Consider the following 23,286-nt stretch of genomic DNA (forward strand, 5'->3'; position numbering starts at 1 on the left):
TCTCTTGCCGCAGGAAGCCACACTGATAATCATCAGCTCTGCTCTCCTGACAAGCACTGGCCCATCACTAGTGACAAGTGCACAGCAATATAGACAAATAGCTTCAGAAGGATTCTAAGGCTGTTTGCTATGTTTGAAGGGACTATGCCTGTGCTGGGATAGGGAGGGGGGCTCCCTATCCCACCACAAACCGTTACATAGTCCCTTCAAACATAGCAAACAGCCTTAGCCTTAGAATCCTTCTGAAGCTATGTGTCTATATTGCTGTGCACTTGTCACTAGTGATGGGCCAGTGCTTGTTCATGGGGATCCATGACACTGTATGGGAGAGAGGGATTCTGCAGCTATTTGCTAGGCTTTGAGAGGGGAGAAGAATTTTGGATGGGGAGGGTGTTTGTTTGTTACACTGTGCGGGGGAGAACGGTTGGTAGATCTCGTGGACTCGGTGGTTTCTAAATTAGTTCGCGAGCCGAAAAAGTGTGGGCACCCCTGCCTTAGAGCAATTGTTTTAGAGGGTTTCCACTGAAGCCTTTTAAGCACCTAAACAGAGTAATATGGGGGAGCAACGTATTTATTTCCTTTTACATATTGCCTGGCTATCCTGTTGATCCTCTGCCTTTAATACCTTTAACCAGACACCCTGAACAAGCATGCAGATCAGATGTTTCTGACTGAAATCTGACTGGACTAGCCACATGCTTGTTTCAGGTGTGATTCAGACATTACTGAAGCCAAAGAGATCAGCGGGACTGCCAGGCAACTGGTACCGTATAAAAGGAAATACATATGATAGCTTCCAAATCCCTCTAACTTCAGGTGTACTTCGATTATAGAGCACTCTGGTAAGTTTCATACAGGCTTCACTAGTCTTATTTATCCAGATCCAGGAACAGGTCAGATCAATCCACTTTACCTATGCTACATAGCTGTGAATGTACTTACATGCCTGCTGAAGAAAATGCATGAGGAAATAAACGTGATTTAAAGGAGCTGTGCGCGGACTGTCTTGCATGTTCTGTGAATTTGGTTGCCATTTAACTTTGCCCGGATGCACGCTTCTTCACATGACAAGAGCAGAGAAGTGGAATAGGATGGAGTTTTTTATTTAAAGGTGCAGCTGATCCAATCTCACCCCAACTACTGAGTGCCAGGCAAACCATCTTTTTTCTTTGTCTAGTCTTATTTATACCCACTTGTTACAGCGTTATATTTATGACTGTGCAACTGTTCAAGCTACAATTTATCTGCGTGTCTCCCTTGTCTCACCTTGTGAGTGTCGGCTGAGATACTGGTCACTCCTTTCACCCTGAAGTCAAATGGAGGGAGAGGGAAGCCAGCTTTCTCCATGAACACGATGAGGAAACCACCCAAGCAGGCATCCACATGGAAAGGGATGTTGTATTTAACGGCCAGCTATGAAGACAGAAGCAGACAATGTGTGAAGAAGGGATCTGCTCATTAAAGGACCACTATCACAAAAATAAAAAAAAAATAAAAAAAATTGTAAAATTTAAAATGCATGGAAACATAAAAATAGGAAGTAAATTTCTTCCAAAATAAAATGAGCTATAAATTACATTTCTCGTATGATTCTGTCACTTAGTAGGTATGGGGGATTCTCAGTACTTCCTGAAAAAGATCTATACAAAGACTGCGACTGGCCGCCTGAGAATCCTGTATGAGGAGATGCTCTAGTCCAAAAGCTGTAAAATTTGTCACATGTTTACTAGCTACTGTAAGTGACAGCAACATAGGAAAACGGTAATGTATAATATTTTCCTTTTGCAGAAATTTATAAACGGTATATTTACATATACAGTATTTTACATTTTACAATGTTTTATGATCGTGACACTGACCGATGATGCAGCATATTTATAACACTGTGCAAAGTGCTGCTGGCTGAAACTATAAATTGCAGTAAACAGAACTACTGGCTTGTTTCCCAGCACCGAAATTCTACTTACCTTGGCTACTTCTTCTATCGGATCAATAACTCCATGAGGGAATTGTGGTGCTGAACAAACCAACATGGCGGTGTTCTTAGAGATTGCTCTTCTCATTGCCTGTTAACAGAAACACAGTAGAAGAACGTAAATTACATTTCAAAAACAAAAATAAAAAAGAAAGCTTGTTGGCTTTGTAAGACTTTGCTATGACAATAGGTGGCGCTATCACTGTAATACAACACAATGAAAGCCAAAATTCTCTCTTCCCTGCAAGTAAAAATGTATGGTTTCATCACGTAAATGTGATCAATGGATGTAGGAAATAATGCTATCTACTTCCAACCTTTGACATGCAATTTTTTTATACAAATCATCTTAAATGACTGTTTTAACACAAGAGCCATACAGACACATTGTTCGGCTCCAGGCCAACCAGCATGATCTGCACTATGGAAAGGGGAAGACAAGCGGCACCACGTTTAATTTTTATAACTTTGGGTGCTTCTTTCATCTTGCAATTAGGATCACCATACCCTAGTGGCAGAAAAACATTTTGGGATAGTCAATTGTTTCAAAGCTATAGATATTTTTTGCCAGATGTGTGATCTGTTGAGAGGTGAGAGGCATATGGAGGGCGTTATGCTGACCTCTTTGCATTAGTAGGGTCTAAATCAGACACCAGAAACAAGCATGTGGCTAATCTAGTCAGATTTCGGTCAGATACACCTGCATGCTTGTTCAGGGTCTATGGCTAACATACAAGAGGCAGAAAATGAGCAAAAAGACTGACAACTTGCATGGTTTAAAAGGAAATACATGTCAGCCTCCGTATCACTCTCACCACAAATTCCCTTTAAGCTAGAGATGGGATGGTCCTCTTAATCCCTTAAAGCTATTAAAGTGTTTTCTTGGCGACCTTAAAGGAGAACTGTAGTGAGAGGTATATGGAGGCTGCCATATTGATTTCCTTTTAAGCTATACCAGTTACCTGGCAGCCCTGCTGATCTATTTGGCTGCAGTAGTGTGAATCACACCAGAAACAAGCATGCAGCTAATCTTGTCAGATCTTACAAAAATGTCAAACACCAGATCTGCTGCATGCTTGTTCGGGGTCTAGGGCTAAAAGTATTGGAGGCAGAGGATCTGCAGGATAGCCTGGTAACTGGTATTGCTTAAAAGGAAATCAATATGGTAGCCTCCATATACCTTTCACTACAGTTCTCCTTTAAAGGGAACTCGAGGTGAGAGGGATATCTAGGCTGACATTTATTTCCTTTTAAACAATTCCAGCTGCCTAGCAGTCATCCTGATCCTGTGTCTCTTAATACTTTTAGCCATAGACCCTGATCAAGGATGCAGCAGATCAAGTACACGGATTCAGGCTTTACTGGATTAGCCATATGCTTGTTCCAGGGGTTTGACTCGGACTATTTATGTTAGAAGGTGAACAGGGCTGCCAGGCATGCAACCAGCATTATTTACAAGGAAATAAATATGGCAGCCTCCATATCCTTCTCACCTTGGGTTCCCTTTACATGAAGCACAAAATCCCAAAATGTTTATACTGTTTACAGCAAATTCTAATCACCCTTTGCCTCTTCCCACTGCTAGTGGTTTAATGAGATACTATAAGCTAACCTATGGCCTTTACATGAGTCTGAAGGGCTGCAATAAAGAGCTGGGGAGGATTCAAGTCTTCTACACTACCACATACAAAAAGAAGTTTATTTCTTACTAACCCAGGACATTAACCACTTGCCGACCGCCTACTTCATATTGGCGGCGGCAAAGTGGCAGCCCCAGGACCACGTAACGCAGATTGGCGTCAGGTCCTGGGGCACTCTTTGGCTGGGGATCGCGCGCTGGGATGCTCGCGCATCCGCCGGCAATAGGCTCCGCCCACCCGCGACGTCAACCCACCAGCCACTCGGAAGCGCCGGCGGGTTGTTAACCCGACGATCGCCGGATAGGAAGCGTATAATACGCTTTGTAATGTTTACAAAGTGTATTATACAGGCTGCCTCCTGCCCTGGTGGTCCCAGTGTCCGAGGGACCACCAGGGCAGGCTGCAGCCACCCTAGTCTGCACCCAAACACACTGATCTGCCCCCCCTGCCCCCTGATCGCCCACAGTACCCCTCAGACCCCCCCCCTGCCCACCCCCCAGACCACCGTTTGCACACAATCACCCCCCTAATCACCCATCAATCACTCCCTGTCACTATCTGTCAACGCTATTATTTTTTTTTAGTCCCTAAACTGCCCCCTGCTCCCTCCTGATCACCCCCCCACCCCTCAGATTCTCCCCAGACCCCCCCCAGACCCTCCCCCTCTGTGTACTGTATGCATCTATCCCCCCTGATCACCTGTCAATCACCTGTCAATCACCCCCTGTCACTGCCACCCATCAATCAGCCCCTAACCTGCCCCTTGCGGGCAATCTGATCACCCACCCACACCAATAGATCGCCCTCAGATCCGACATCAGATCACCTCCCAAATCCATTGTTTACATCTATTCTCTCCTCTAAACACCCACTAATTACCCATCAATCACCCATCAATCACCCCCTATCACCACCTGTCACTGTTACCCATCAGATTAGACCCTTGCTGGCACCCAATCACCCGCCCAAACGCTCAGATTGCCCTCAAACCCCCCCTTATCGATTCGCCAGTGCATTATTTACATCCGCTCTTCCCTGTAATAACCCACTGATCACCTGTCAATCACCCCCTGTCACTGCCACCCATCAATCACCCCCTGTCACTGCCACCCATCAATCAGCCCCTAACCTGCCCCTTGCGGGCAATCTGATCACCCACCCACACCAATAGATCGCCCGCAGATCCGACATCAGATCACCTCCCAAGTGCAGTGTTTACATCTCTTCTCTCCTCTAAACACCCACTAATTACCCATCAATCACCCCCTATCACCACCTGTCACTGTTACCCATCAGATTAGACCCTAATCTGCCCCTTGCGGGCACCCAATCACCCGCCTACACCTCAGAACGCCCTCAGACCCCAGCCCTGATCACCTCGCTAGTGCATTGCTTGCATCTATTTCCCCCCTCTAATCACACCGAGACACCCATCAATCACCTCCTGTCACCCCCTAGCACACCTACCCATCAGATCAGGCCCTAATTTGCCCCGTGTGGGCTCCTGATCACTCGGCCAAACCCTCAGATCCCCCTCAGACCCCCTTCCGATCACCTCCCCAGTGCATTGATTGCATCTATTTTCCCCTCTAACCGCCCCCTGAGACACCCATCAATCACCTCCTGTCACCCCCCTAGCACTCCTATCCATCAGATCAGGCCCAATACATCCTGTCATCTAAGAGGCCACCCTGCGTATGACCGTTTCCACAAAATTTGCCCCCTCATAGACCACCTGTCATCAAAATTTGCAGATGCTTATACCCCTGAACAGTCATTTTGAGAAATTTGGTTTCCAGACTACTCACAGTTTTGGGCCCGTAAAATGCCAGGGCAGTATAGGAACCCCACAAGTGACCCCATTTTAGAAAGAAGACACCCCAAGGTATTCTGTTAGGTGTATGATGAGTTCATAGAAGATTTTTTTTTTTTGTCAAAAGTTAGCGGAAATTGGATTTTTATTGTTTTTTTTCACAAAGTGTCATTTTTCACTAACTTGTGACAAAAAATAAAATCTTCTATGAACTCACCATACCCCTAATGGAATACCTTGGGGTGTCTTCTTTCTAAAATGGGGTCACTTGTGGGGTTCCTATACTGCCCTGGCATTTTAGGGGCCCTAAACCGTGGGGAGTAGTCTAGAAAACAAATGCCTCAAAATGACCTGTGAATAGGACGTTGGGCCCTTTAGCGCACCTAGGCTGCAAAAAAGTGTCACACATGTAGTATCGCCATACTCAGGAGAAGTAGTATAATGTGTCTTGTGGTGTATTTTTACACATACCCATGCTGGGTGGGAGAAATCTCTCTGTAAATGGACAATTGTGTGTAAAAAAAAATAAAAAAATGTGTCATTTACAGAGATATTTCTCCCACCCAGCATGGTTATATGTAAAAATACACCACAAAACACATTATACTACTTCTTCTGAGTACGGCGATACCACATGTGACACTTTTTTGCAGCCTAACTGTGCTAAGGGGCCCAAAGTCCAATGAGTACCTTTAGGATTTCACAGGTCATTTTGAGACATTTGGGTTCAAGACTACTCCTCACGGTTTAGGGCCCCTAAAATGCCAGGGCAGTATTGGAACCCCACAAATGACCCCATTCTAGAAAGAAGACACCCCAAGGTATTCCGTTAGGCATATGGCGAGTTCATAGAAGATTTTATTTTTTGTCACAAGTTAGCGGAAATTGATATGTATTGGTTTTTTTTTTTTCACAAAGTGTCATTTTCCGCTAACTTGTGACAAAAAAAAAAATCTTCTATGAACTCACCATACCCCTAACGGAATACCTTGGGGTGTCTTCTTTCTAAAATGGGGTCACTTGTGGGGTTCCTATACTGCCCTGGCATTTTAGGGGCCCTAAACCGTGAGGAGTAGTCTAGAATCCAAATGCCTCAAAATGACCTGTGAATAGGACGTTAGGCCCCTTAGCGCACCTAGGTTGCAAAAAAGTGTCACACATGTGGTATCGCCGTACTCAGAAGAAGTAGTATAATGTGTTTTGGGGTGTATTTTTATACATACCCATGCTGGGTGGGAGAAATCTCTCTGTAAATGGACAATTGTGTGTAAAAAAAAATCAAATAATTGTCATTTACAGAGATATTTCTCCCACCTAGCATCTGTATGTGTAAAAATACACCCCAAAACACATTATACTACTTCTCCTGAGTACGGCGGTACCACATGTGTGGCACTTTTTTGCACCCTAAGTGCGCTAAGGGGCCCAAAGTCCAATGAGTACCTTTAGGATTTCACAGGTCATTTTGCGACATTTAGTTTCAAGACTACTCCTCACGGTTTAGGGCCCCTAAAATGCCAGGGCAGTATAGGAACCCCACAAATGACCCCATTTCAGAAAGAAGACACCCCAAGGTATTCCGTTAGGAGTATGGTGAGTTCATAGAAGATTTTATTTTTGTCACAAGTAAGCGGAAAATGACACTTTGTGAAAAAAAACAATTAAAATCAATTTCCGCTAACTTGTGACAAAAAAAAAAAAAAAATCTTCTATGAACTCACCATACTCCTAATGGAATACCTTGGGGTGTCTTCTTTCTAAAATTGGGTAATTTGTGGGATTCCTATACTGTCCTGGCATTTTAGGGGCCCTAAACCGTGAGGAGCAGTCTTGAAACGAAATTTCTCAAAATGACCTGTGAAATCCTAAAGGTACTCATTGGTCTTTGGGCCCCTTAGCGCAGTTAGGGTGCAAAAAAGTGCCACACATGTGGTATCGCCGTACTCAGGAGAAGTAGTATAATGTGTTTTGGGGTGTATTTTTCCACATACCCATGCTGAGTGGGAGAAATATCTCTATAAATTGACAATTGTGTGTAAAAAAAAATAAAAAAATTGTCATTTACAGAGATATTTCTCCCACCCAGCATGGGTATGTGTAAAAATACACCCCAAAACACATTATACTACTTCTCCTGAGTACGGCAATACCACATATGTGGCACTTTTTTGCAGCCTAACCGCGCTAAGGGGCCCAAAGTCCAATGAGCATCTTTAGGCTTTACAGGGGTGCTTACAATTAGGCACCCCCCAAAATGCCAGGACAGTGAACACACCCCACAAATGACCCCATTTTGGAAAGTAGACACTTCAAGGTATTCAGAGAGGAGCATAGTGAGTCCGTGGCAGATTTCATTTTTTTTTGTCGCAAGTTAGAAGAAATGGAAACTTTTTTTTGTTCTTTTTTCTGTCACAAAGTGTCATTTTCCGCTAACTTGTGACAAAATAAATCTTCTATGAACTCACCATGCCTCTCACTGAATACTTTGGGATGTCTTCTTTCCAAAATGGGGTCATTTGGGGGGTATTTGTACTATCCTGGAATTTTAGCCCCTCATGAAACCTGACAGGTGCGCAGAAATGTCAGAGATGCTTGAAAATGGGAAAATTCACTTTTGGCACCATAGTTTGTAAACGCTATAACTTTTACCCAATCCAATAAATATACACTCAATGGTTTTTTTTTTTATCAAAGACATGTAGCAGAATAACTTTCGCGCTCAAATGTATAGGAAATTTTACTTTATTTGAAAAATGTCAGCACAGAAAGTTAAAAAAGTAATTTTTTTGACAAAATTCATGTCTTTTTTGATGAATATAATAAAAAGTAAAACTCGCAGCAGCAATCAAATAGCACCAAAAGAAAGCTGTATTAGTGACAAGAAAAGGAGGTAAAATTCATTTAGGTGGTAGGTTGTATGACTGAGCAATAAACCGTGAAAGCTGCAGTGGTCCGAATGGAAAAAAAGGCTCTGGTCCTTAAGGGGTTTTATGACTGCAGTCCTTAAGTGGTTAAAATGGCACTATGGCGGAAAAAATTTTAAAATGTAAAATATGTGCAAACAAACAAGTAAGTAGTACATTTTTTCCACAGTAAAATGAGCCATAAATGACTTTTCTCCTATGTTGCTGTCACTTACAGTAGGTAGTAGAAATCCGACAGAAGTGACAGGTTTTGGACTAGTCCATCTCTTCATAGGGAGATTCTCAGGGATTTATTTTCAAAAGCAGTGAATCACAGTTGCTTTGTCCAACTGCCAAAAAACTGTGTAGCGAGCAGGGAGGCTGGCCAAAATCATTGTTTAAATCCTTTTTAGGGAATATCTTTATAAATAATAAAAGCCTTGCTGAGAATCCCCTATGAAGAGGTGGACTTACCCAAAACCTGTCACTTCTGTCAGATTTCTACTACCTACTAAGTGACAGCAACACAGGAGAAAAAGTAATTTATGGGTCATTTTAGCCCTGGAAAAAAAGTACTTCATACTTGTCTACGTTTGCACAGATTTTTAATTTTACAATTTGTCGCCATAGTGCCCCTTTAAGCAAGGGAGATTTTCCTAAATGGGGACAGAATTTAGCCAAGTGTCATTAGGCTGGTAATGATATAGGAATAACATTTGTGATTGATAACTGTACATTTTATGTCTGTTAAGAGTTATCAATCAGCAGCAGTACTAACCTTTCTGCCCACATGCAGCCAAGTGGGGATTTGAGTGGTACTTCAGCCTTTACGCCTTCAGTTCCTATACATTGCACATTTAAGGCCTGTGTGTAACAGAGTGCCAAGACGATGCATGCCGTCTCCCAAGGCTGAGCAACGACGTGCCACAAAGGGTGAAGACTGAGGTGGAGATTGGTGCATAAGGACTTAGAAGGTGGCAGGAGACCAGCCAGGCCTTACGGCTCTTTCACATCAGAGTTAATTTCTGGCGTCTTAATGCAAAGTCAATACTTTGCGTTAAGCTAAAATGTAACCACATGACTTGATAAAGGGGGACCCTGTGTTGCCCCCGAAACAATTGTTGGTGTATCGTGTGGAAACTAGCACAATAAACAAATATGTGCGTTGAAGATTGGTGTGCTGACGATTCTTGCTACCAAGCTAAAAATGAAAGTCCATAGATTTTCATTTTACCGTTCACATCCGACGCTGCAATTGGGTGCGTGGTGGTTTGACGCACACGGGAGCTTTTAACCTCCCTGGCGGAAAGCTCGACACAGTGTTGGGCTAGCCGCCGCAGGGGATCGCATGGCCCCGGGAGGATTTTTTAAAATAAAAGTTGTGCAATATGCTTCAGCTAGCATTTCGCTAGCTAATTATGTCCCCCAAGCGACTCCGGTCCCCACCGATCGCCCCCGATCACCTCCGTTATACGTATCCTCCAGGGATCCCGCGATGGCGCAGCCTCCCAATCAGCTCCAGGCTTCGCTATGGGGAGGATTGGGACTGCGTATGACGTCATGTCCGATCGTCACCATAGTGACAGTGAAGCTGCGGCTCTAGCGGGATCGCAGAGGGGTAAATATTACCGGCGGCGATCGGGGGGGGGGGGGGTTTAGGTGGTTGCCGGGGGGCTTGGGGAACATAATTAGCTAGCGAAGTGCTAGGCTAGCTTGGGCATATAGCGAAACTGTTATTTAAAAAAATCCTCCCACAGGCGCAGCCTCTAAAACTGCGTACCGCCTCTTATCAGCGTCGCACCACGTAATCCTGACGTCCATGCCGCAGATCATAACACTTGCAGGAAATCGGTTCCTGCAAGCATTATGTAATTTAAAAGAAGCCTCAGGCTCAGTTCCCACTACACTTATATAAGTATAATGTCCGCTCTGCTTGTCTACAGTGATGCAACTGGAGCCCGGGGCAGATGCGCTCCACCACCCGCCAGACCGGGATTATTGTGGACTGCACAGAGGTGCGGTCTGCTTACTGCTTCAGATCCCGCGGATTGGATGCAGTGTGACAAGTGTGAACGGCTCCTAACCATGAGTTCACTCGATAAACGGAGAGCGGCCAAAAATATAGCCACTCTCCGCTGTAGTTGAAACAGAGCCTCAAGGTATGCTGTAAAATTACTCTGCAGAGACCGATCTCTTGACTGGCAGAGAAACTTGCATGTCTTTGTTAAGAGTTAGAAATGCCTTCTGGCAGGCCATTTAAACTGAGAGGAAGACACACTTACTCTTTAGAAAAAAAAACATTAAAGTGATCTTTCAAACCAATCTAAGTAATGGAGAAAAATAACTTAGAAAATGGACTGCAATAACTAATATAACTTGAGCGAAACTTCTTTAATTCTTCATGGAATTCTCCATTAGTTATTTCCAGCACAGGAGAACCTTCATTTGTCAATTCAAAGCGAGCCTGAGAGCCATACACCCAACATCTGCTGAATGTCCTTCATTAGAAAAGATCCCATAATGCACTGTCACTTCCCGTGCACCTCTGCATGCCCAGATGAATCCTAGAGTAATACACCTAATACACCTAAACTATGGTCCCTTTCATGAAACTTTTAAACCATTTTTTTTATTTTAAATTTAGATTACCTAGCTTTGAGAGAGAGCTCATGACTGATTGGCTTGGACAATAGTATAACTAACTGCTGTCTCTGTACACCTGAAAACATGAGATCACAGCATTCCAGCATATTTACCTTCACATCAACTTTCATAGTCTTCTTGTCCAAGGCAATGTGCACTAGCTTCATTCCAAAATAATGAGCTGCTTTATCAAACGCTGCATGGGCAGTAACTGGGGCAATGCTGTAATACAAGAAGATGCTCATGTGTTAGTGCTTGCATGCTTTACCATAGTATCATTTAAGCACAGTACTAAATTGCACTGTATTCTTGGGAAGTATTCAGTGATCTGAAGACGGATTATTGGCTTGCCATACACTGGTCAATGTGGCAGTACGCTGGTGTAGTGGTTAGCACTCCCGCAGCAGCGCTGGGTTCTAGGTTTGAATCCTAGGGAGGGCACCATCTGCATGGAATTTGTATGTTTTCCCAGTGTCTGTATGGGATTCCTCCGAGCACTGCAGTTTCCTCCCACATCCCAAAAACATACAGATAAGTTAATTGGCTTCCCCTAAATTGGCCCTAGAACATTTATACAGGGCACATGGGTTATATTGTATAAAATGCATTGCACACTATGAGAGGGTATTTTGAACAATTCCCACAGCAGGTGTGTGCATGTGACACAAATAGCACAAACACTCATTGACTAAACCCTTTACAATGCCTCATCATGGCATGATGGGATCCAGGGAAGGGAAGATCTATACACGGCCATATATAGTATTACTTTGGTGTCCCAAGACAATGGTTAGTGCCGAGGCACAGAGAAACAGGACTATCTGTATATTTACCTGCTCCTTTGGCAAGTCTCTGACGCGGTCTTTAGGTGCCCACTAATGATACAATTTGCTTAACGATAGACTGCAACAATTCTTTGTATGAATGATCGTAAATGATCGTTTGGGACCACTAATGGACAAAAATCTCCTAACCAATCCGATTAATGAAATGGATCCGAATTTCGGTTTGATCGTCCATTAGTGGTCCCAAAAGATAATTTACGAATGTTCATACAAAGAATCGTTTGTAATCGATCGTTCACCAAATTGTATCATTAGTGGCCACCTTTACACATCCATCCCCAGGGGTGATATCACATGACAAGCACACCGATAAGGGGATGGAAAGAAACAGGTAAATATACGGGCATAGCTCCCAACTGTTCCTCTTTCAGGAACCAAATCCCCCTGTCCTTCCATAAGTGTCCCTCTTTCAAGACTGATGTACAGATCTGTGTTAAGATATGTATTTTTCTACTGAAAAATATGTTTGACTAAACTTTATTCCCATAAATTAAATGTATATGGTTTTCAAATGTTAAAAAATGAAGAAAAAAAAATGAATGATATTGATAATGGAAAGGACTATGGTGTTTTGAATGATAAAACTGCATATATTTTTATTCTGAATTCTTTAACATATGCATGGCGAGGGGTGTGGAGGGGCGTGGTAAGAGGTGGGACAGGCGAGCGTCCTAAAGTGTCCCTCTTTCTCATACCAAAAAGTTGGGAGGTATGACAAAGACTACCCCAGTCCTCTGTCCCTCTTGATTGAAGGTAGGCGGAGCTGCAACAGAGACCAATCCTGAGGTAGGGGGAGAAAGAGGCTGTCAAAAATCTTACGCCGCCCCCACACACACCCAGCAGTACTCCACGCTCCCCTGCCTAGCCCCAAAATGACTATGCAAACTAAACTTCATGAAAAAAAAACAAAAAAAAACAAAAACACTCTTGCCAGGCAACAAGACTCCACAATGCAATGAAACTGTGCCAGTAAGCAACACAGCCAATATAAAGCATGTATGGAACATACATTTCTGGGTACTTAATTCCTCTCTCGAAGGCCAAATCTCTGTACGCTTTGCAGGCCATTAGGATACTTTCTGTACCTCCGGATGTAACCTAAATGAAAAAAACAAAACAAAATTTGAATAAGGTTCCACAACCTTGAGAATATAATGTCACCCTGTTCAATTTTCAGGAACTAACTGCCAATGTGGAGTTCTAACACCTCTATCTTTATGCCAAAGATGTGCCATTCAAGATACAGTACTCTATGGTATGGGAAATATATATCTGTAACTCCTGATGGTGACCATTTGTGTGGTATTTACGCACTGAGGGGTCAATTTGGGCAGCGCTGTTCAGCTATCAGCCCCAAGTGACTAAATTCTGCACCATAAGAGGAGATGAGACTTGAGTTGATAAGGGTTAGTGTCTAATTTGGGTTACAGTTAAGGTGCTCATACATCAGGCAATGGGTAGATTGATCATGAGACCTAATCAGAGGGATCGGTTGCCTGCCCATTCACCGCAGACCAATTTCCAATAGATTTCAGCATGAAAGCTATCAGAACTCGACCTAGCACCGCCGCCTGCCTGCCCCCCAAATGTAAAAATGCCCGCCTGCTCCACGTGGGACCAGGCATTTGTGTGAGGTCACATGGTACAAGCCATCGTGGTGATGGCAGAGGAGACCAGGAATTGCACCAGCAGACAGGGGAGATTTTAAAACACAGCACACAAGAACAGGGGGACAGTTTACACTTTGGGAGGGTGGGGGAAGAGACACAGGCCGGAGGTCCATTGGTCCTTGTGATATTGAACGCTGTTACCACCGTGCTCCTGATCAAAGACTTCCAACTGAGATTTCCCAACATGTACAATTTATTTCCTTTTAAACAATGCAAGTAGCCTGCTGACCCTCTGAGTCTAATAGTTTTAGCACAAACCCTGAACAGGCATGCTGATCAACTATTTTATTGGTGTCTGACTGGACTTGCCACATGCTTGTTTTAGGTGAGCGTTTCGGACAACTGGTATTTTTTAAAAGGTAATAAATGTGGCAGCCGCCATACCACTCTCACTTCAACTGTCCTTTTAAGTTAGACATTGGAAGGATTAAACAGACCCCCCCCCCCATTTTAGCACCCATTATCAGCAGAAACTTGGGTGCCATCATAGGTGCCATAATAAATTGGGATGTCCTCTATACATAGGGAGGCACAGGCGCTGAAATGTCACAGTATAGCTGCAATTAACGGGTTCAGCCCCAGTGTCGAAAACCTCATGCATCCGAGCAACCTTGACCTCCCAATCATTCGCCAATAACTTTAGCACTACTTATCACAATTAATTGATCTATATCTCATTTTTTCCGCCACTAATTAGGCTTTCTTTGGGTGGTACATTTTGCTAAGAATTATTTTTTTCTAAATCCATTTTAACAGGAAGATTAAGAAAGAAATGTAATTTTTTTTTTTATTATTTTTCAGTTTTTGCCTATTATATTTTGAAATTAATATATCCTACCGTAATTAAAACTCATGTGTTTTATTTGCCCAAGTTATTACACCGTTTAAATGATGTCCCTATCACAATTTATGGCGCCGATATTTTATTTAGAAATAAAGGTAATTTTTTTTAATTTGCGTCCATCACTATTTACAAGCTTATAATTTAAAATATAATATACTCTCTTGACATGCATATTTAAAAAAAGTTCAGACCCTTAGGTAACTATTTATGTTGTTTGTTTTTTTTTAATTGTAATTTTTGGCGTGGGAGGGAAACAGCTAATTTTAAATGTAAAATAATGTAATTGTTTAAAGGGCAACTGAAGTGAGAAGACTATGGAGGCTGCCATGTTTATTTCCTTTTAAACAATACCAGTTGCTTGGCAGCCTTGCTGGTCTGTTTGGCTGCAGAAGTGTCTTAACACCAGAAACAAGCATCTAAAAAGCAGCTAATCTGTCAGATCTGACAATAATGTCATAAACACTTGATCTGCTGCATGCTTGTTCAGGGGCTATGGCTAATAGTATTAGAGGCAGAGGATCAGCAGGGCTGCCAGGCAACTGGTATTGCTTAAAAGGAAACAAGCATGGTAGCCTCCATATACCTCTAGTTGTCCTTTAATAAAAAAAAAAAAAAAAATGTATGTGGGTGTATGCAAACAATCTTTTTTTTTGGGCCAGAAAGATGGCGGTCTCTGATGAGAGATCGACGTTTTTTCTGCGGGGGACATAGATCGGTGAATGGGAACTATATTCCCATTCACTGATCGGGGGGGGGGGGGGGGTTCTAGCGGCAGAAGCACGCGCAGCAGCAGCAGAGCGTATCTGGACGAACATGCTCGTCCAGTTAGGCTGAACTAGTTAATACTAATATTATAGTAATTGGTTAAAGTTAGATGTGGGGGGGGGGGGGGGGGGGGGCATGTTCCCCACTTCACATCCAAGGGTTTTTTTACCCCAAGGGACCAGAGCAATTTTCACCTGTTAGCACTCCTCTTATTTGCCAATACCTTTATTACTACTTATCACAACAAAATGATCTATACCTTTTCCCACTAATTATGCTTTCTTTGGGTAATACATTTTTCTATGAATTATATTCTAAATGCATTTCATACGGGAATAATACAAAAAATAAAAATGGGGAAAAAAATAATTTATCAGTTTTCAGCCATTATATAGTTTTAAAATAAAACATGCTACCGTAATTAAAACCTACGTTTAAATGATGTCCCTATTACAACTATTTATGTTTTTTTGTGTTTTTACACAAGTGTTTGGGAAAGGGGGGGGGGGGGAGGGGAAGACGGGACGTTGGAAGCGGAAGGGATTATATTAATTTTAATTATAAAATGTATCGGGTGTGTGTATTCTTACTTTGTCGCCACTAGATGACACTGCTAACACTATCCTGGTTTCTTTTTATTCTTCCTGTATTATGAATAGATATGGGCCATGATCGGGGGTCATGTCCATTCATTCCAGGCATTGCAATTTGTTAGGGGAACAATTGTTCTCTTCCCCAATCACAGATCTCTGTATCACGACGAGCAAGAGCGGAAGGGGGGGGGGGGGGCGAACACGCATGCACAGCGGCGGGGGTGAGTGACGCTTGAAAAGGTCCTGGAACAGTTAAGAGGCTCTAGCAGTAAGTCTTTAATGCGGTGGCTTGACGGTTAAAGGTTGGGGGGGGGGGTAACGTTAGACGTGGGGGGTTTAAGGTTTAGGCGTGAAGGCATATTAAGAGTTAGGCGTGGTGGTGAGGCGGTTGAGGTTAGGATTCTGTAAGAGACGTTCTGTGTGAGTATAGTGTTAGGTTAAGTTGCAGTAGAATATCGGTATCATTTACCAACATTTCTCTACGGAAATTTACACTAGAATTTCAGTAATTTTTTTCGTGATTCAACTAGCCAAAATTGGGCGCCCAATTTTCCTCAAGACCCTTTTTCATGCATGTGTTTTGCTTAAGAAATCAGTCAAAAATTATAACAGCATCACTTCCAGCTGCAAAAAGTGATACATATTTAATTGGTCATATTCAGAGAGCACTAAAGGTAGAAAGAAACAACCATAAATTATAGCTAGATGTGTGTTTATACAGAAGCTGTTGTGTAACAAGCATGCCAGTGATATAGCAACAGACTTGTTTACTTATGGATTGATTTACGGTTCACATGACCAGTGCGCAATTGCTACACAAAATCCTTTGTGGAGTGTTAAAGGGCAGTCGACTAGCCATTGTGAGACAGCTGGATGTGTCTGCATGCTGATCTCATCTATTGAGTAAGAGCATTTGCACAGATATGTAAGCACAAAGCACTGATGACTTTTAGCCTCCTTCCTGTTTGATTGCAGATCAGGAACTGTAACAGCAGTTGCTCAGTCGTGCCCTGAAGCCCACAGCTGCATTTGCAGCACATGCCAGAAATAATTGAAGCTGGACTCTGGGGCTTACAGGTAATAAAAATATTTTATAACTACTCTGGTCTATGCAGGAGATATCCACTCACTAACAAAACAAAAAAGGTGCCCATACATTATTAGATTTTGCGGGTCAATCAATCTTTCAATCAGATAATTTTATTGGATAGAATAGATACAGCAATATGGCCACCTAATCATTTTTTAAGAGACCCTAAGCTGTAATTAGAAAACAGAATTAGGACTTACCTGGGGCTTCCTCTAGCCCCGAAGCCCACAAGGTCCTCTGGCATCCTCTTTTATTCCTCCTCCCGGTCCTGCTGGCTGCTCTGGTAATTGGCAACTTCAGGAGAAGTCGCACGTGTGCGCGCCTGTCACCTTAAGCCTCCTGCGCGGTTCTTTAAAGCGGATCCGAGCTGAAAAACTAACTATAACAAGTAACTTGTCTATACATCTTATCTAAATTTACATAGTTTGCACGGCAAATCTAGCTGCAAACATCTTCAGCTACAGATTATTTCTTCCTGTGATACAATGACAGTGGCCATGTTCTACTTGTCACATTACACAGGCAAGCGGATAGCATATCCAGCCCTCAGCTCAATCCCCTCTGCCTCTAAAATCTGTGGCTAGTAACACCTCATCCTCCTGCCCAGACAGAGCAATGTAGCAAGGGCTTATGGGAGCTCAAAGAGTGCCAAGGCACAGAAGGAGCTGTGGGCGAGGCTTGTTTAGTTTATAGGGAATTTGAGTATTAAAAACAAACAAGAAACAAAAAAAAGTATTTGGCTTGAGGAATGCCCTGTAAACTATATGAAAGGAACAACTATGCAATGAGTAAAAGTTTATCTCGGATCCACTTTAAAATCCGAACCGCACATGCGCAGGAGGCTGTGGTGACTGCTGGAATGACACAATAAACCCACGCACGTATGACTTCTCCCGAAGTTGCTGATTACCGAAGGATCGATCGGCATGCTACACGCTAGTAAAGGCATTTGATATCCTGATGACCAACGGACCCAGGCCTGTGCCCCCCCCCCCCCTCCCCCAGTGTACGTGTCTGTACCACAGGGGTGGCAGCTCTAGGACAATGTCCAATAGATTTCATGCTAAAACCAGAGTGCAGTGTAAGGGCAGATTTGATCAGAGAGGGGTTTATCTAGCTGGGGAGGTTGTGAAGATGACAGCATGTCAGACAACAGACAGTGACATCCCCTGAACTCCACCCATTTCTGGCAAACCCTGGGCCAACAAATTTGCTGATATGATCCACAATGGATCACATCGCAACTCTGTCACCTAGATACAGATGGCGGATTTATTTTTATGACTACCATAGTCCCTAACCTAATCCAGACGATGTGTGTCTACAATACAGAAGGGTTAACTAGAATTCCACTTTAAGAACCAGAGTTACAGCTAGCAGTGTAGCACAAAACAAGTTCTTCAATTCACAATGAAACTTTTTATAGCATAATTAGAAATGCTCATGTTTCAGCAAGCACACAATATTTCTTTCCCAGCAGAATAAAAAAAACCTTTAAGATTCCAGGACAGACACCATAAAGGATTGTTCATCTGGGTTTTTTTTTCCTTGTGCCTAATAAGATTCAGAACTGTTGTGAGTCATCAGGTTCACAATAGGACAAGCAGCCTCGGCTGAACAGGAAGTGGTTTCACATGACTTCAGAATTGTGATTACATGTACAGTAGATCAGAGTGACTTATACACAAGTGTAAAAAACTTACAGTTCCACATGACTGGGGGCTTCCATGGAAGAGTGTGCATGCCATGCGAACTACTTCTGCTTCCATTTTACGGACACCAGGGAAGATATCTGGGTGTAAGGGATTGCTCCAGGCAAATTCTCCATACACCTAAAAAGCAAAACAAATGCATTGGAACAGCAGCAAGAAGGGATACACAAATACTACAGTAGATTAAATGCTGTATAAAATCAGATATAAACAAATGGTACCTTTTCAGGCAAAAGAAAAATGCAAATCAGAGTCTACCATTGGCTGCTAAACTGCTATCCTACTTCTTACCTGCTGTCATGAATCCCAATGCTGCATACATTTACTTCAGTCAGTACCAATGATATCTACAACTGTATGTTAAATTTACTAAAAAGCTAATTTACATCGACGGTTGACGCCTGTCAAATGCGCCGGTGGAACTATCAAGTGTTTGCAGGCATTTAGTACTGCCAGTAGAATGGCACTTAGGCCTTCAAGCATGGATACAGTTATGTCTAAATGGGTGCTAGCCATTTGCAACATGTATATGATGCCTCAGTCTACTGCACTATAACCGTGAACGTCACCATTCAGTGGCAATGTGACAAATGATCACTGTAGATGCTTGGAAAAATCAAACGTTATCTGCTAGTTCAACCATCCTTGTGAGCCAACCCTAAGGCTCAAGAACATAACTGATCATGCAGATCTGGTCTGAACTTATTAAATGGTCTATTAAACAGCTATAAAAAAAAAATTTGCTACCCTCATCTGAGTCATATTGAATCGCAATAAGTTTAGCAAAACGTTTTCCGAACTGGAGATTGAGTGATTGTGATAGTATGCAAATTACCTTCAGTGAGAAAATGTGTAAATAAATCTAGAACTACTTAATTTTGTGAAGTGTGTTCTCAATGCAGGTGACCTTATTCCCCAACCTTTAAACTTAAGTTTGTACTGTAAACAATCCTTAGGCTCCTTGCACATTGCATGAGATTCCGCTTTTTACATCCGATTCCGATTTTTAATCTTTACTGCATGCTGCATTTTTTGATCCGTTTTTCTGTTGAACGTATTCAGGGAAAACAGATTTGCAGTGTGCAGGAAGCCTAGAGAAACCAGGCGATAAGTGTATTGAATAACTGTGCTTTGCCACAACATTACACCACCACAGCTCTTTGGCTCTGCCAAGCAGCCCTATGGAGCTAGAAGGAATGGGCAGGAAGTTACACCTGGGAACTGTAGTGTGCACTACAATAGTGACCAACCAAGTACTGTACTATACAGTATTATGTAACACAATGGACCACCTAAGAGAAGGGCACCGACATCTGGGGCACCTGCTAGATTGTATTACACAACAAAATATTGAAGAGGAACTGTAGAGAAAAGAGTGTAATTAATGTATTTTTTTAATACAACATTCCATTCCAATATTCTCATCCTGATTTACATTCTGAAATTTGTCACAGGTGGAAATATCTTTAGTGTTCTAAAGCCAGTACAAAATATATCTGGTCTCAAAATGATCTAGGGGTGAAAATTAAGCATATCCTATCAGCCTAGGCTAAGCATCACTGCTACGGAGGGGATACCGATCAACATAAAGCAGTATATAGATTTAGATCTATAGTATATAGAAAATTAGGATTAAAGTGGGTATCCTGAATAATTAACTGCGTTATACTTTATGTCAATATAGTCACTCTTTAAAGAGAATCTGTATTGTTAAAATCGCACAAAAGTAAACATACAAGTGCGTTAGGGATCATCTCCTATTACCCTCTGTCACAATTTCGCCGCTCCTCGCCGCATTAAAAGTGGTTAAAAACAGTTTTAAAAAGTTTGTTTATAAACAAACAAAATGGCCACCAAAACAGGAAGTAGGTTGATGTACAGTATGTCCACACATAGAAAATACATCCATACACAAGCAGGCTGTAAACAGCCTTCCTTTTTAATCTCAAGAGATCATTTGTGTGTTTCTTTCCCCCTGCAGCCATCTTCCACTGAAGTGTCAGGCTGTTTCTTCCTGCAGAGTGCAGACAGCTGTGCCTGTATGTAATTCCTCAGTATGTGAAAGCCCAGCCAGCTCAGAGGAGGATTTATCCAGCTTGTAAAAAATAAGAGAGAAGAGAGAAGCTGCTCTAATCTAAATAATACACAGGCAGTGTGCAGAGAGGGGCCTGGATGGGGGAGATGCATCACAGAACCACAACACTGAAGAACTTGGCAGCCTTCCAGACACAGGCCTGACAAGTCTGACAAGAGAGAGATAAGTTGATTTATTACAGAGATGGTGATAGTAGAACGTGCTGCAGTAAGCCAGAACACATTAGAATAGCTTTTGGAACTTGTAGGATGATAAAAAACAGGATGCAATTTTTGTTACGGAGTCTCTTTAAAGGATACATCCGAGGACATCCAAAAATAAAAAAATCCACTTATGTGGTGCTTCCTCCAGCCCCTGCCAGCCGTCCTGTGCCCGCACTGCAGCTCTGGTGGCCGCACAGTGGAACGCAGCAAGATGGAAGAAGCCTTGCGAGATCGGCCTCCATTTTGAAGAAAATGCTGCCAGATTAAGATTTTTTTTTTTTCTTTGGGACTGGGGACTAGCAAATCCACTTATTATCTCAGTTCTTTTGATCTATACATTTTATGCAAACCATTAGTACTGGCTTATTGTAGTCGGCCCTCCATCATGTAGCCTGAAACAGATTTGTCCTTTTTATACACATAAAGTTGGACACCAGTGATGTAGAAGAAGATGTGCTTATGCAAATAAACACTTTCAAAAGATGCTGTAAAAGTATGCTTTGACTGCTTAATACACCTGCTCTAATGTAATATTGTTTGATAGGTATTTTACTTCAGACAAGTTCACTTTAACGAAGTATATCACAAATGAAATATTTTTGGTACACACACGCGCGAGTATTAAACGTATACACGATTAAGTGATTAGTTATAAATGAATGGGCAAGCTTATCATGAGGTACTTTTTACCTATAGTGAACTAATATTAGCTGCTTTAGAGACAGAACTACAGCTTGGCTCAGTCCTGGCCTACTCATTACTGCTCAGTTATTTTTCACATTCCCCAAAAATACCTAAGAACCAACAATAGAGAGCACAGCAAAAATAACACGGCTTCATTCAAGTAGTGTTTACCTTTACAAGCAGCTGAGTCAGCTTTGGGTCTCCACTGTAAACAGCTCCAGAAACTTTCCCTTTTTCCCAGGACACCTCACCTAAAACACAGCAATAGGTTAACCAATTGAAGGAAAGCAAGCACATTGCCCTGGAATATCTGTTTAAAATCAAGCCTGCTCAGTTACACAATAGGAATTACAGCTGGCCCTCTACATATAAACAACCTCCTGGAAAGGATCCTGTTTTTAAGTCAAATTTGTATGATGACTCATGCATTATACAGACCGTTATTTCTGGATAAATCATTTACTTTTGGACAACTCAAGATTTCAACACAGAGTATAAACAATGTGGGTTTGTGGGTGGTTTTCAATGGGCTACTCACAACAGTTCATGTAATACTGTAACACACATAGAAACCAAAAATATCTAATAAACTCCATGCAGTGCATTTTGTACAAAACTTGGAGGAGTTTCTACTCTGTCCTTACCCAATTAGCTGATGAAGACAGTACCATGGGAGGGCAGGATATATAGTGTATCCAGAAAGTATTCACAGCGCTTCATTTTTTCCCCCATCACAGCCTCCAAATTGGACTAAATCCAATTTTTTCCCCTCAGAATTCTACACCCAACACCACATAATGATGTGAAAAAAAGAGAGTTTGCGAGATTTTTGCAAGTGTATTTAAAAATAAAAATTGAGAAAAAGCACATGTACACAGGTATTCACAGCCTTTGGCATGAAGCTCAAAATTGGGGTCAGATGAATTCAGTTTCCCCTAATAATCTTGGAGATGTTTCTGCAGCTTAAAAGGACCACTACCACGAAAAATTCTAAAACGTACCCAGTAGCCATGTCAACGTCAGTATATCTCTACCGCGTGATTGCTCACTAACAGCTCCAGGGGCATAGATATTTGTCTTCTTATTCCTATGGGGGGTACACACGAATGCGCGTGCCCAATTATTAGTACTACTACTTATTCGTTTGTGTTTACATGTACCGTATTTTGACTTTTACATTTTTTTTCCGCAATAGGGGTCATTTAATTGGAGTCCACCTGTGGTAAATTCAGTTGATTAGACATGGTTTGCAAAGGCAAACACCTGTCTATATAAGGTCCCACTGTTGACAGTTCATGTCAGAGCATAAACCAAGCATGAAGTCAAAGGAATGGTTTGTAGGCACAAATCTGGAAACTGTCACAGAAAAATTGAAGGTCCCAATGAGCATAGTGGCCTTCTTCATTTGTTAGTGGAAGAAGTTCAAAACCACCAGGACTCTTCCTAGAGCTGGCCGGTCATCTAAAACGGAGTAATCGGGTGAGAAGGGCCTTAGTCAAGTAGGTGACCAAGATCCCGATAGTCACTCTGTCCTTTATACTTCACTCCCTACAGTGAAGCATAGTGGTGGCAGCATTATACTGTGGCCATATTTTTCAGTGGCAGAAACTGGGAGACTAGTCAGGATAAAGGGAAAGATGACTGCAGCAGTGTACAGAGACATCCTGGATGAAAACCTGATCCAGAGTGTTCTTTAACTCAGACTGGTGCGACGGTTCATCTTTCAGCAGGACAACAATCTTAAGTACACAGCCAAGATATCAAAGGAGTGGCTTCAGGACAACTCTTTATGTCCTGGAGTAGCCCAGCCA

At 42.4% G+C, this 23,286-nt stretch overlaps 1 protein-coding gene across 1 annotated transcript in view; it reads right to left on the reverse strand.

Moving 5' to 3' along the window:
* SGPL1 (sphingosine-1-phosphate lyase 1) overlaps positions 1 to 23,286 on the reverse strand; it is a 70,137-nt gene that overhangs the window by 11,603 nt on the left and 35,248 nt on the right. Inside the window, exons 5-10 of the mRNA XM_068258302.1 lie at positions 21,647 to 21,726; positions 18,485 to 18,613; positions 12,829 to 12,917; positions 11,088 to 11,196; positions 1,968 to 2,066; positions 1,267 to 1,413 (exon numbers count right to left, since the gene is read on the reverse strand). Of these exons, the coding sequence (XP_068114403.1) occupies positions 1,267 to 1,413; positions 1,968 to 2,066; positions 11,088 to 11,196; positions 12,829 to 12,917; positions 18,485 to 18,613; positions 21,647 to 21,726 (653 nt within the window). The remainder of the gene's footprint in view (positions 1 to 1,266; positions 1,414 to 1,967; positions 2,067 to 11,087; positions 11,197 to 12,828; positions 12,918 to 18,484; positions 18,614 to 21,646; positions 21,727 to 23,286) is intronic.

This window comes from Hyperolius riggenbachi, chromosome 10, assembly GCF_040937935.1.
Source record: "Hyperolius riggenbachi isolate aHypRig1 chromosome 10, aHypRig1.pri, whole genome shotgun sequence".
Taxonomy (NCBI): Eukaryota; Metazoa; Chordata; class Amphibia; order Anura; family Hyperoliidae; genus Hyperolius; species Hyperolius riggenbachi.